This window comes from Dipodomys merriami, unplaced genomic scaffold (genome assembly GCF_024711535.1).
Source record: "Dipodomys merriami isolate MVZ:Mamm:240054 unplaced genomic scaffold, mDipMer1.0.p SCAF_290, whole genome shotgun sequence".
Taxonomy (NCBI): Eukaryota; Metazoa; Chordata; class Mammalia; order Rodentia; family Heteromyidae; genus Dipodomys; species Dipodomys merriami.
In genome coordinates, this window is record NW_027204382.1 from 1,133,388 (window position 1) to 1,149,140 (window position 15,753).

Consider the following 15,753-nt stretch of genomic DNA (forward strand, 5'->3'; position numbering starts at 1 on the left):
CAAGGTCTGGGCACTGTCCCTGAGTTTTTTGCTAGTGCTCTACCATCTGAACCATAGCTGTGCTCCCAACTTTTGTGGTTAATTGGAGATAAGTATCATGTACTTTCTGTCCAGGATGGCTGTTAACTATGATCCTCAGAGCTCAGCCTCTTGATAAGCTAGGATTATAGACATGAGACTATAATAATTAGCTCTAGGTCATTCTATGCTTTTAAGTGGGAAACCAGAGCAATATTTTTTGTATATCAAAACATTTGGAGAAATAACTTGTACATTTTTCTCAATATTCCTGGAGCTCAGTAGGAATCTTGGGGTACCAGGCTAGAAGATAAATCCAGGTTACAAATTCAAGGCTTTATTCTCTCCCTGCTCCCAATGCAAAGGATGAATAGGTTTGCTCTTGAAGTTTGAAACTTCAATGAAGCTCATTTTACCTGTTCTTCTTCCTTAAGCACTGTAATTACTGAGTAGTTTAGGACTTTCAAACTTACTAAAGGTATGGACAGTGGCTCTATTGGTTTTTCAAGTTGAAGGCACTTCTTCCTCTGAGAAATAGCCAAAGTTAATTCCTTTAAACAAATTGCACTCTATTGTCATTCTGTTATCAAGTAAAGTTTTGAAGTTTATGATTATTGAATTCATTTAAACTAACTAGCAGAATTTACTAACTAGTAGAATTTAAACTTTTATGTTATTTGACTATTATGAGTCATTTTACATAAACACAAGCAACTGAACTTCAGCCTTACCTTTGTCCACATTGCCACAAATTAGCATTATTGAGATCTGAAAAAACTGTAAATTCAGGAATATGATTTTTAATCTACTATAATCTAAAACTTGGTGACTTTTGATGCTTATCAAAGAAAATACCTGTTTATCATATCATTTCTTTTTTTTCTCTCTCTCTTTTTTTTCTTTGCTGGTTCTGGGGCTTGAACTCAGGGCCTGGGCACTGTCCCTGATCCTCTCTGTGCTCAAGGCTAGCTCTCTACTACTTGAGCCACAGCGCCACTTCTGGCTTTTTGTATGTATATGGTACTCAGGAATCAAACCAAGGGCTTCATGCATGCTAGGTGAGCATTCTACCATTGAGCCATATTCCCAGCCCCTTATCATATCATTTCTTCTTTATTCACAATGAAATGTTAATGTGTTTGTCCTAATACAAATACCTTCTCATGCATAAACATTCCCAAATACAAATGTTTTTCCATTATAAACCATCCATTTATCTATACACATTGGTAACCAGCATCTGGTTACAATCCGGTGATTGAGGGGTCATTTGTTTTGTCTCTTTTCAAGGCAAGAAGAAAGAGAGCAAACAGAAATCAACCACAAAAAAAACTACAATTTTCATAGGCTGCTTCCTTTTTATACTTTTCAACTTTAGTCTATTATTTTTCACCATGCACTTGGATTTACTGTTATCTGTGGGACATGCTATCATTTAATTCAAATTACCTGTGTACTGTCTTCCACACCTCCGTGTACTCTTAATACAGCAGAGCACTGTGGTTGACAGTCTAGCCTATGTAGATTCAAATTCTCCTTATGCCACCTTTCTGTCCTTAGTTTCTTCATTATAGAAGTAACCATGATAATACTTCAAAGTACCTTTGAGAGCAGATTGAATGAGTTTAAACATAAATCATTTAGAACAAATATTACCATTTTTATCATCATCATCATCATCATCAAGCTAGTTCTTTTTCTTTTTCTTTTTGTCAGTCCTGGGGCTTGAACTCAAGGCCTGAGCACTGTCCCTGAGCTTCTTTTTGCTCAAGACTAACACTCTACCACTTGAGCCATAGCATACGTGGTACTGAGGAATCGAACCCAGTACTTCATGCATGCTAAGCAAGCACTCTACTACTAAGCCACATTCCCAGCTCATCAAGCTAGTTCTTAAATGACCTAGTTTCAAGAGCACTCACTAGCATTTCACAGCTTCTCTCTTAGCTTTTTCCAAAGCCCACTATTATTATTCAGGCAAGATTGGCCCTTCTTTTATGGTGACATATTTTTCACTCTGCCATTTCAATTCATGCCACATTGTGTCTCCTTAGTTGAACATCTGTTTCTTGATAATTGTGTACTCTGAGGTGCTGTAAAAGCGAAGAAGAGCCAAGGAAGTTTGTACTGTAGCTAAAATTCTTTTGGATTATCACCCATATAAATAGTATAGGAAATATTTTTAGTCACTCCTGATGTTAAGGAAACTAAAGACTTTATGCTCCATTAAAAGATATCCTAAGATACTTAACAAACTTTGTTTGCTTTCGAGAAGTTTGTAAGAAAGAACATTTGTTTTATGATTTTATAATGTCTGTAATTTAAATTCCTACATGTATTTCTAACATATAACACAATATACATCTAACATAGTACCATGAATTTGCAAGCAAACATTTGGAAGCTACAAAAATTTCTTTTTGATATTTGTAAAATGCTGACGTTTTTCTGATTCAGTCTGGCTTTCCCCCAGTCCAAATTAATGAGGTTCTGTTTGATTTTTTAAGTATTAATAATTATTTCATTATGTTTTATCACTAACGCATGCTGCGAAAATGGAAAGAAATAACTGTCTTCATAAACTTAAAAAATATTTAACCTACTTTAGTTGCCTAAGGAGGTGTTCGTAATAACACCTCTACACAAATATACAATGTATCCCAGTCAATTTCACCTGCAATCATTGTTCCTCTTCCCCTACTTTCCAGAACTATTTCAGCTGGTTTAATTGTTCTGTTTTCATATATGCATTTGAAGTAAATCAGTTATATTTCACCTGCCCTCTCCCAGCCTTCTAGTACCTATCCCCCAAAGAGTCATTTATGTTTTTAGTTTATATTATTAGCACAAAGGGGATACATCATGGCATTTCACACCGGATAATATTATGTCAGTATAACTGTCCTATTACTCTCTTTTCTTCATCCTCCAAACTCCATGTTCTCTAACAGCTTTCAGTGGATTCCTTATGGAATCCTCATACTATATATTTTTCACTCTCTGTCATTCTCTTTCCCATCCCTTTTCTTTCTCATGTTCCCAAAGAGTTGCATATACTATGTACATATATATCTGAATATGTGTTTATGGACATGTATATTCTTTCAGGTCTAGATTTCACACATGAGTAAAAATATGCAATATTGCCTTTTGAGCTTGGGTTATCTTGTATTATGTATTGCAGTTCCATCCATTGTCCTAATTATGACATAATTTCATTTTTCTTTATAGCTGAGTAATATTCCATGATATATATGTACCATATTTTTTTTACCTATTCATTGGTGGTTGAGCACATTGGTTGACTCCACAGTTTGGCTATTGCAAACGAATCTGCAACAAATACGGGTATGGAAGCATATTTTTTGTATATTGATTTAAAGAACTTTGGATAAATTCATAGCAGTGGTATGGGTATGATAGGGTCATAAGGTAAATCTGTTTTTAGGTTTCTGGTTTTTCTTTTCTTCCTGGTCCTGGGGCTTGAACTCTGTGGCTGGGTGCTATCGCTGAGCATCTTTTTGCTCAAGGCTAGTGCTCTACCAATTGAGCCATAGTGCCACTTCCAGCTTCTTCTGAGTAGTTTATTGGAGATAAGAGTCTCATGGACTTTCCTGCCTGGGCTGGCTTCAAATCATGATTCTCAGATATCTCAGCTTCCTGAGAAGCTAGGATTACAGGCATGACCTACCAGTGCCTGGATATTTTTAGCTTTTTGAAAACTTTAATACTTTTATAAAGTTTGCTCTAGTTTACATTCCCAGTAATAGTGTACAGGATTCCTTTTTCTGCAATCTGACCAGCATTTATTGCTGTGTATTTTCTTGTTGATGACCATTCTGACAGAGGAAAATGGAATCTTCATGTATTTTTCCTTTTATTTTCTTCCTGCCTAAGGGTATTAAACAATTGCTTTATATATCTATTAACCACTTTTATTTATTATTGATTGACCTATTTGTTCTTTTGTTGTTTAGTTTTTTTGAGCTCTATATATTCTGGATATTAATTCTTTGCTGAATAACTGGTAAAGACTTTCCCCTATTCTGTGGGTTGTCTTTTTATTCTGGTAATTGTTTTGTATGGTGAATTTTTACTATCTGATTTTAAAAAGTGTAGATAAACTATTTGGATCTATCATGACATGAATATTAACAAACTAAATCTAAATATTAATGTAACTGTATTTTATATAATAGTAGCTATACTATTTGCTCTGAAAATTTTTACCCTAACTAACTTGTTTGTAGATCTTAAATATTTGTCTTACATATTAAAATGTGCTTATACTTAACTTTTCTACCCTCAAAACTCTAACTTAAAAATGCTTAAGTATGAAAAATTCTAAATATAATCTAGAGCCTTAACTAAACATATGTTATCGAAGACCCAAATATATATAATTCTTCTTACTAGATTTTTCAATGTGATGACTAACTAAATCTAGGGAAAGAAATGTACTTTTCCTTTTCTTAGAGTTTATTTTTGTATGGTTAACCAAATACATCTAAGTGTGTTCATTCTTATGACCCATATCTCTAATCTCAATAGTAGCAATTACTTATTCCCTTATAAACACTAAGGGATCTTGGTTTTGTTGGCAATTCAAAGTAATTAATTGATACTTCCTTTAATTACCTTTAAACAGGACAGAGATTCCTTCTGCTATCAGATGTCTTTCTACTTGACTGAAATGCACCTCTGGTCTTTGAGGAACACCTTACACATTGGAGGTAAATGAGTTCCGGATCAATTTCAGTGTTTGTTAGTTTTTCAGTTTTACACCATTATAGATACGTACTAGCAACATTTAGCTTTCACTCCCTGTCTGGAGTTGCATTCATTTTTTCAATCTTCAGTGAAAAGTTGGTTAGGAGAAAATAATTCCTTTTAATGGATAGAACTGAGACTCTCATGGCAAGTGAGGTGAGCTCAGATGACAAATATTAAACGTTTTTTTCCCCTATGCAGATTCTAGGCCTAAAACTAATAATATGTCAATATTATTGAAAGGGACACTGAGAAAGAGGATCCAGCTAGTTGCAGGAGGGAGAAAGGAGAGAATGATAAAGAATGAGTAGTACAGAAAGACATTCTATATATGTATGAAAGTAACACAATAAAACTGACTAAAAAAACTGTTTAAAAGAGGTTTAGAAAGAGCAACAGATATGGGTGAATCTGATCACAGTACATTATATGCATGTTAATATTAGGAAGTCCCTTGTGCAATGATTTTATGCTAATAAAAATTTTAAGTAAGTATATACTTTCCAGTTCCTATAGAGATTCTACATTATTATTATTTTTAGTAATTCTGTAATTGTTGGAAACCTTTAGTAAGTTCCCAGTGATATGAAGATATTGATTTAGATAAGTTTTACCCATGTTCTCATTGATGCATTGGTGCACCAGGTTTTCTGATATCCTCACTCCACCTTTCCAAGTTTCTCTCTCTGGAACTGCCTTCTAACAAGCTATAATAAAATAAAATCTTGACATTGTAAAAGAAAATTATTCATTTTGATTGCTTTTATTAACTTACTTACAGCTTGAATTTTGTGGGTACATCTTTTCTTTTCTTTCCTTTCTGCCAGTCCTGGAGTTTGAACTCAGGGCCTGGACTCTTTCTTTGAGCTTTTTAGCACACTACAGCTCAGCTTCACTTCCAGCATTTTGCTGGTTAACTGGAGATTAAAGTCTCATAGGCTTTCCTGCTCAGGCTGGCTTTGAACCATGATCCTCAGATTTTAGCACTCTCAGTATCTAGGATTATAGGTGTGAGCCATTGGCATTTGATGAGTTTTTCTATTTTGAAAATAAATTTTATTGGCTTAATATTTGCATCCTATAAAGACTGCACATGCTTAATTTTTTCCTTTGGATTACTCATAACTGCTGTCTAATTTAGTTAAATATTTATAGGCACTTATATGCATTTCTACTTGATGTTAAAATAAAAATTTAAATAGGTAATATATATAGTTATTTTTGTTTACTTTGAGTTTCACATTTTGCAGAGAAGTAATATAAATGTATTTTAACAATATTAATATCATAGGATAAATAAATTTTATTAGAAAACATTCTTAGCAATCTTTTCTTATTTAACTACCCAAAACAACTTAAATTTTGAGTATGTCTATTTATAGTGAGTTCACCTTATTTATGGCTTTATTACATGTGGCTTTGATCAAGTGCCACTAAGAAGAAAAATATAAATGAAAAAAAAAGAAATTAAAAAATAAAATCCCAAAGGTTAAATTCCCACAGACATGACACATCTCACTTGGTTGCAGAGAAGTTCTCAGTTGGTCATCATCAGTTATGTTTATTTAAATTGTGAGGTCTGCTGAGTGTTTCCCTATCCTTAATTTTGTGAAAATCTGTCTGCAAATGGTGCCTTTCTTCCAAACAAGGCAAAAGTTAATGTGTTTAAATGATATAGTGAAAATTTTAGATTTGTTGAAAGGTGACATGTCTTTAGTGGAAGCTGGGAATTGTTATGGGAAAAATAAATCAAGTATCTGCAATACAGCACTAAGCTGCATCCTGAACATTCACAGTCTTTTCCTCTGTACGTATATTTCACATTATTACTAAGAAAATGGTTTGCCTTATATTGTTTCTTAATATTGAATATATAGCTACAGATGAGTGTCATATTTAAACTGTTTATTTTCCTTTAAATACTAAAGATAGAATTTTCAGGATTTAACACACATTTGTTTCTTCCCCAAAATTCTTCTAAAATTAGGGTAATTGAATTAATATAAAGAAGGCATAAACCAATAAAGACGTCAGCAAATAGGAAATGGCCAACTGCAATTTGATTTCTGGTAGATGTAAAGGAAGGAAGAACAGAACTCAACGGTCTGAATGTCATTTGCCAGCATAGGAGAATTACACTAACAACCAACTTGTGTTTAAGTCTAGAAAACAATACAGAAGGCGGTAATGTGGCCTGAGGGCAAACAACAAAGGGACATGAACATGTGCATAAGCAGTGAGAGGGCTGGGAGTATACAGCTCAATGGCAGAGCAGCTGCCTAACAAGTAGCTAGAAATCTCATCCATTCCATTTTTTACCTAGTCTTCCTTTTCTTGCCCTGCTTATGCTCCTTCCTAGTCTTTCCATCTATCTAAAGTCCTTGGTCGCTGCTTCCTGTATTCTGAGGCTGAGTGTAGTGCTGAGAAAAGATTGCCCCATTTGTGCAGAGTGGCCTTGTGGAGTAGTAAAGATCTTCAGTTCCATCAAGCTCTACCCTTTCTCTCTGTGGGGAACATTCTTGTCTGTGAATTGTGTAAAATCTTACAGCTTCTCTAGTACTCACTTCTGGAAGCTGTTCCTGACATCTAGAGAAGGCAATAACCCTCATTCTATGTTCTCATTAAATGACTTGACAATTCAGTATTTTTGAATATATTTTGAAATTCTGAAATAATTCCAAACTCACAAAAATGTTATCAGTACAGAGAATCATTTGTTTCTTGAACCATTTAAAGTTGCAGATTTGATATCTCCAAATCCTTCCTTCAAAGGAATACTGTCCTGAATCATTAATGTCTAGCCATTGACATCAGGAAATTAACCATGTTACATTGACATGATTACTAGGGTCTTATTTTTCTTTTTTAGAGAAGTAATCTGGTTCAGAACCCATAAATATTTTCAATTTATTGTCACAGGGTTTATTAAAATTTTCTCCCTTTTTGTATTTGTATTTTTCTTATCAGACAGAAACCAGTTTTTTCCATAGCTTTAATTTATTAATCATCCTTTGTAATCAGTCTCCTATCTCTTTGACCTTTTATGTGGGTTTTGATATACCAAGTTAGACATTTTTCATTTGTTAGTGTTTTATTCATATTGTTCAGCTCCAGCCCACACCAAGCCATTGCTCCATGTAAATGCTCTTTGTACCTACAAGGGTCATAGCACACATGCCAGGCTGATTCTGCTCAGTTGCCTTTCTTATCCAGCCCTTGCACCTCTTGTAAGACAGTCTCCTTACATGGATGCCTCCTTGTCCTGCTTAGGTTCAGTCCCAATCTGGGCTAGGTACAGTAGGTCAGACTTATGCACAGAAATTCAGAGTCCTATATGATCTTCATGTGTTTATTTTAGGATTGTAGCAAATGTTCAGATGTAGGGAATAATTATATAATTATAGGATGAATACTTTAATGGAGGATATTATATTGACATATAAAAGTAAAGTACAGCATATTTTCTGAAAGTATATAGATCATAAGATTATGTTATGAATGATCGAAAAGTGAAAACACCTGTAAAATCACTCCCCAGGCCAATAATAAAATAATGTCATTACTCAAGAAGCCCTACTTACCACTTCTCCCAGTCAGTCATGGTATATAACCACTCTCTTCAAAATCACATTAGTGGTATGATAAGTAAAAGATAGCATATTCTAGAAAACTATATTTGAAGAGTTAATTATAGCAGTAATACTTTTTTGTTTCTTCTGGTTTTGTCATTGAGTTTCACAAAGTTTAGAGCAGTCAGTCACTAGGGGGCAGCCTGTACTGCTACCACTTTTTAAGAAACAGTTGCATCCTCCTTATGTTAGTAACTGAGAATTAATTTTTGCATGGAAGAAAACAAATGTTACTTCAATGAAAGAAATATTTCATTATTCATAGATTTGGTGAAAGTGAACAAAATTATTCTGTTCTCCTATGTTTAAATTGCAAGAACAGATCCCTTGGTCAGATCAATCTCAACATCTGGGAAGCCTTGCTTTGCCTCTCACCTAGTCCAGTGGAGCCTCTGAATTTGAATGGGTTTGGAAGCTCTTTGAATCTAAACAAGTTTCAGATAATAATTTATCCATACCTCTCTGTAATCCTGTCTTTCTTTCCTGCAGATTTCCTCCCAAATGCTGTAGGATGGAAACTAGACTTTCGAGCTAAATTGGAGAAAAGCAAGCCACAGCTCGGAATCCAACAGCTAGGGCATTTTCTTCCATCCACTGATTTCATTTGGCATTGCTTAGTGGCAGTTCCTTTTGGTAGCGCCCTGTGAAAAATATCAGAGGAAGTGTGAAAGAGAAAACTTGGTCTTCCTTGATTTTAGTTTTTTTTTTTTTTTTTTACTAATCTTTTCCTCATGCCATTATATTTCTGTGTATTTCCTCATGCCATTCTAACTTTTTCTCATTAGATTGATAAACTTTCCAGTTTCTGCATATCCCTAGAATAGATGAACCCATGTCCAGATGCTTTTGAGCTATTTTATTTCTAGTAACATAAGGAGAGCTGTTTTTGCTCCCCTCCCCACCCTTCCCTCCAATATAGTATGGTTTGGCTTCTTATTCTCCAGAACTTTTTACCATAATTTAATGTTGTTTCTTCCTTTCTATAGATAGAGACATCGGCATCTACCAGTATTATGACAAGAAAGATACAGCAGGTAAAGTACAATTCTGTTCAACTAGTTTTAGAAACTAAATATCCTAAACTGACCATTGAAAATTGACAATTAAAAACTCTATTTTTATGGACTTTAGATAAATTCTAATTTTAAGAAGGTCACTTCAGTTCTTCAGAAAAATGCTAGGTTGATATCTGCTGTCATCTGATCTATATAAAATAAAGCAATATTGAGACAGTGCTGTGAAGAACATGAAAATTTTCATTTTACTGCTGATCAGGCTGATAAAGGGACAGTCTATTCGCATTTATTTATTGGTGTCCCAGTAGAGGGCATTGTTAATGCATGGGTCCCACTGATACTGGCCTCCCGGATCCTCACCTGATATCTGAAATAGGCATTTCTGAGTGAATGATCAATTTTCTTTATCTGATTAATCCTGTTAATCCCAGAAGTTTTATGATGGGCCAAAAGGTCTCCCTAGCTAGAGTTACTTCCTGTTCTGGGCTCTGTTGAAGTGGGGCTGTGTGAGCATCTTGTGTGCTTAGCGTGGTGGTTAATAGGCTGACTTCATGGCTCTGATGACAGACTGCAGCAGCTTCTCTTCTGGGCTCGGTTGCAGTTCCCTTTCCTATCTGATGAGATTGGAAGCTCAGGATATTGGCCCACCTGTTGTGCTACATAAGCCTTTTCACTGCAAATTTAGGAAATATCTCTAAAACATGAAAACATCCACATTGGGGCATTTTTCTCAACTGTCCTTTTAAAGGTTTAGCAACATTTATTAGTTTCAAGACTGTGTATGATAACCCTGTATGTACATATTAAAATAAAAGTTATTATAATAAAAATAAACTGCGCTTCTTTCTTCTTTTCCAATTTCCTCCGCCACAATGTCATCAACAGAGCTTGGTAACTTAGAAGAAAAGCAGAGGTTTGCAGAATGTAAGATTATTTTTTATTTCTTAAAATTATTATAAAATTAGAAAGTTCAGTATTTTAAAATATTTTTCTTTCTGCAAAATTTAGAAGTGTTATTCTTTCCAAATTTCTTATAATTACATATTATTGTTTATGTACATGAACTATGAGTAAAAATTACATTTGTTAGTTCTAATTTAGAAAATTAAAATCTCTACTTTGTCCAATTTTGATAAAACAATATTCCTATGTCAATATAAATTTTCTTACTGAATTATATTTGTATTATTCAATATATTTAAAATGTACCACACTTAAATTCCAGTGATAGCATTTAATTATTCATACTTTGCCTAAATTATTAATGTTTTATTCATTTTAAGAAAATAAGATTATAGATGAATGTGAGCATTTTATTTACTAGTCTTTGCTAGCCTCCAATATGTATATAAATATAAATAAACATATTTACATATGTAATATATTATTTATAATGTGGCTACCATGTGATATTTTTCATGATTTAAATATTTAAGATTTTATTTTTATTTATTTTAAATCATTGAACTGACAATTTTTAGACTACTGTATTAGTAACTGCAGTGTAGATTTTCTTGAAATGATTTAAGAATGTTTTATTTATATTTCAACTCTTAGTGACTAAGAAATCTGAAGTCGGTCTTTTCCTTCTGTGTCTTAGTTCCTCATCTGTAGAACTGTGTAGGATCAGCACTTGGGTGAAGATAGTCAGTATTCAGTGCAACACAGATTTTAAAATTTGTACATATGTTCTGCACATCCAAATTATGTTTATAGAGCCAAATTAGTTTGCTGAAATGAGATATATAGCAAGTCTACTTTCCAATTTAAAGATCTATGTATACTGTATGTATTATATGTATACGCACACATAACATATCTGTACTCACACACAACTCTCATTTAGAATTACCAGTAGGAAGATCTGAAAATGACTATTTTTTTCTGATAAAATAGATGCTATGAATTTAACATTTCATTTGTGTGTGTGTGTGTGTGTGTGTGTATGTGTGTGGTGTGTGTGTGTGTATGGTGCTAGAGATGGAACCCAGGGTCTCATGAGTACTGGGCAGGTGCTCTACTACTGAGTTAAACAGCCAGTTCAATTTTATTAATTTTTAAGAACAAAACTAGTTTTAGTTTATCTTAGGCTAGCATTGGGATTCTATTAAATAAAAAAATCCTTATTTGAAACAAAGGAATATCACTTAGTCATCATATACATTTTTAAAAGGTTATTTAAGTCAGGCACTGGTGTCTTCTAGCTACTCAGGAGGCTGAGATCTGAGGATCATGGTTTGAATTAGTTCAGGCAGGAAAGTCCATGAGACTCTTATTTTCAGTTAGCCACCAAAAATGCTGGAAGTTGAGCTGTGGCTCAAGTGGTAAAAAGCTCAGGGACAGCACCCAAACCCCAGGACTAGCACTCACAAAAATAGTTACTTAAAAAATTAAAGGAATTTTAATACCTAATATGTTAACATTTGAATGCTTTTTTTCTGTAGTTTTAGTATATGGTATCTTGATCACACTTAAATTCGTATCCTGTGTATCATTTTTGTATTTTTTTCCTCACTATATTTATTCATGAGGATTTTCAGGTCTCTGTAGTCCACTTGCAGAATTTGAAATTTGTTTGGATTAAATACTTTGTTATTTACAAGAAAAAGTTACTTTGATGCTAAAGAGTGGGTCACTACTAGTAGGTACTGCTAGATTGACATACCCAGCAAATTTTCCCAGGGATTCTCTGGGGCATGCTGGTTATCATCATAACAGATCATCAAGGAGATGATGTTTTGTGGTAAAAATCCTGTTCCTATGACAAAGCCTTTTAAAACGTTGTCATTTGATGATAGAAATGAAGCCCACTTCCTCTCAATTGTGGATGTATTTTATTTTAATCTTCCTAAGGCACTGCTAAGCAGAGTTTCCTTTTTTAAATCATGTTTAACTAACTGTAGTACATGTTTTATTTGCCAGCACGAGATTATCCTTGGACGCTCAAAAATAGACGCCCAGAAAAACTTCGAGACTCACTCAAAGAATTGGAGGTATCTTACAAAAAGTTTCAAAAATGGCAACAAACAAATCTGTTTTAAAACATCTTTCAACGGCTTTAATTTTCATAAAGGATCAACTCTCATGGTGATGATAGCTTTGCTTTTGTCCAGTGAGAAGTTCTTAAACAGTTGCATCTTTGTGTGGCATGCTGATCTTTTTTTTTTTTTTCCTTGCTATCAGAAGCACTTTAACTGATAATGACAATGTGTGTAGCCAACTGCACTCTCTTTCTCTGTTGTCCTTCAGGAACTGATGCAAAACAGTCAGTGTGTGCTGAGCAAATGGAAGAACAAATATGTCTGTCAGGTAAAATGGTTTGACAAGCTTTTGCAGTGTTTAACCAATGGGGCTGAAAACTATGTGGTAATTGGTATTCTTGTGTTATGATAGATAATGGACAAAAACTTTTTAGGGTTAGATATTTCATAGTTTGAATTCTGGTCATTCTAGAATAAACATTAGGCAGATAGATGCACATCACTGTACTACCTCATTACTCAGTGCATACTGACATACTATGTATAACTCTAATAAAAATCTTTTCAGATAATGTTATATTTGATGTTTATTGGCATAGATTTAATAATATTTTGAATGGACATTATATAATATTTTGAATGAACATTATATAAAAGGACAAAATATTTTTATTCATTCTTATAAGCATTTATGAATAGCATATTTATGAAAAGTCAACAAGTAAGTGTAAGAGGCTCATCTTAGTTTTTGAACTTCCTAAGCTGCACTTTTTAATATAGTCACCTCTAACCTTATTTGGACATTTGAATAATTAAATAAAATTAAAATTTTTAATGCTCAGTAGCTGAGTGTTATCATACTGGACAGTGCAGACACAGACTCTTTCTATTGAGAAAATTCTACTGGAATCTATACCTATAATTATACACAGTGTAAGTTGAAACATGCCAGGCATCTTAAAATATGTAGTAGAGCATCCCAGTAGACAATCTTTTCATATAGACCTCAGTGCCTTTTAATAGCAAGTTTTTTTTGTTAGTGTTAGATTTGATGAATGTTATAGAAGGATGTCCTTGCTAGTGAGTAAATTCAACTGAGAAAGGAAATTTTTATGATTGAGCATATATAATTTTATATATAATACAAGGTGATCTACATACTCAATGGACCTAAATTTAGCACTTAATCAGGACATAACAATTAGTGCACACAAAAAGATAATAGCCACATTAGCTTTGCTAGTAAATCTGAAAAAAATGTCATTTACCTAGAAAAATTTTACTTGGTCTTGATAATAAAAAAAATAATTGCTAATCCATATTTACTATGGTGGTGATAAGGTACAGATATAAGAAAATAACATACATGCATTTGGGAATTTTTGTATAGGGTTACCAGAAAATAATTTGGCTCAATTTCTTTCGTCTTATAAGCATAAAACTATATATTTTAATATTTAGTAAGATTGTTCAACGATTACTTTAAAACAAAACAGCTGATAACAATGACTATGTGTTATCAACTGGCAATTAAAATACTTTCATTAAATTCAATACATTTGCTCTGTAATTTACTTTCTTTACTCACCAATATAGTTATTAAAAGTTCTTAAAGTTGAAAAAGAGGAATAATTGATGACAATTATTTTGTTACTACTAATAATTGTAATTGATAGAATCACATATTCTCTTTTAATTTAAATTTATATGTTCTCACTGTGATTTATGTGTGAGTATTCTCATTTGCAGATGAAGTCTATGCTTCTATATATCAGTTGCCAAACACCAAGTTTATAGTGATTAAAAATACTATATTAAATACCATTTTGGTGTAGGCTATTGTAGTGATTCTAGTACTTCCTTATTATTTTATCTAAACTAGAACCTTCACCGATTGGAAGTAACTACCTCCCCAAGTGGTTTGGAACTTTTGCTTTCCAGAGACTGCTTAAAAGTAGAGTGAATATTTTTAGAAACAAAATACTTCTTGAGTTTACTTTAGGATACTCTTCAAAAGGATGGTTTTGTTTTCATATCGTAAGTTGTTTACATTGAAATATTTTAATAAAACTTTAAAGCTTGAATACAAAATATGGTCCAGAAATTTTCCAACTGCACAACTCAAACTTGTAGCCATTACTCACCTAAACAACAAGATCAAAATTGTTTGGCTTGAGGGCAAGCCTGCCACTGATAGTAAGAGATATGTCTCGTGGCCTCCACCCCTACCCTCACACAGTATAAGTCAGAACATGCCAGACACCTTAAAATATGTAGTGGAGCATCCCAATAGACAATCTTTTCATATAGACCTCAGTGACTTTTAATAGCAAGTTTTTTGTTAGTTTTAGGTTTGATGAGTGTTATAGAAGGATGTCCTTGCTAAGGAGTTAGTTCAACTGAGAAAGGAAATTTTTATGATTGAGCATATACATAATTACTTTTATAATTAACAACAATCTGATAGTACTGCTTACTTAATCTGCTATACTGGTGAGTCTCCGTTTACAATAGGATTTATCTTGTGATATGTATTATTTTGTGCTGTATTTCTGTGACAGATAAACTATTCCTAAAATAGATCTTTTATTTTGAGCACATTTTAGTTTTTTGAGATAGGGTCTCTCTATACAGCCCAAGCTGATCTTGAACTTGCTATCATCCTTCCTCAACCTCCTGAGTGGGTTTACAGGTATGTGCCACAATGCTCTGCTTTTCCAGCAAACTTTTTATGTAACACATTTTAATAAGGTAATCTCACCTCTGTTAATCCTTTCATCTTTAGGGCCTCCTAACATCCTTAAATCTTTGTGAGACCTCCTAACATTATCCATCCACTTCAGTTTCTAGATTCGACTTTAACTAGGTCTTCTGAAAAATGTATTTAAGTCACATTCCCAAAGATCTTTGTATTACAGTAAGTTAAAAATAAATGATGCTCAAGCTACAGTTTTAGTTTAAGGAAAGGATCTGTTATAAAATTTTTTTATTAAATTCTGTTAAATTGTACTCAAGTTGTAAAATAAGTAAACAGCCCCCCCCCCCCGCCCATTCTCTTTAAGGGTCCAATTTTCAGCACCATGCAGTGAAGAAGTCCTAATGAGATGTGCTCAAATTCTGTTAGTGGTTTCTACACATACAGGGTCTCACGTGGCAGCAGATAACCATGTGTTTTATAACACTGAGAAAAGAAATGAAGAAGTTTCTGGGTATCCTGGTGCTAACAACATTTAGACTTTCTTTGAATTAATCTACTCTTCCTCTAATGTAATTTTTTATTCTAAATGATAAATTTGGAATGTAGGGAATTTATTGTCTTGGTTGTCTTCTCCTCTTTAA

The 15,753-nt window shown here is 33.4% G+C and overlaps 1 protein-coding gene across 2 annotated transcripts in view; it reads left to right on the plus strand.

The window, feature by feature from the left end:
- LOC138839051 (WD repeat-containing and planar cell polarity effector protein fritz homolog) overlaps window positions 1–15,753 on the plus strand; it is a 260,737-nt gene that overhangs the window by 49,154 nt on the left and 195,830 nt on the right. For both annotated transcript variants that reach the window (XM_070038707.1, XM_070038706.1), the window contains exons 2-6: window positions 4,667–4,751; window positions 9,404–9,451; window positions 10,319–10,357; window positions 12,356–12,426; window positions 12,683–12,742. In XM_070038707.1, coding sequence (XP_069894808.1) covers window positions 4,691–4,751; window positions 9,404–9,451; window positions 10,319–10,357; window positions 12,356–12,426; window positions 12,683–12,742 — 279 coding nt within the window. In that variant the 5' untranslated portion in view covers window positions 4,667–4,690. The remainder of the gene's footprint in view (window positions 1–4,666; window positions 4,752–9,403; window positions 9,452–10,318; window positions 10,358–12,355; window positions 12,427–12,682; window positions 12,743–15,753) is intronic.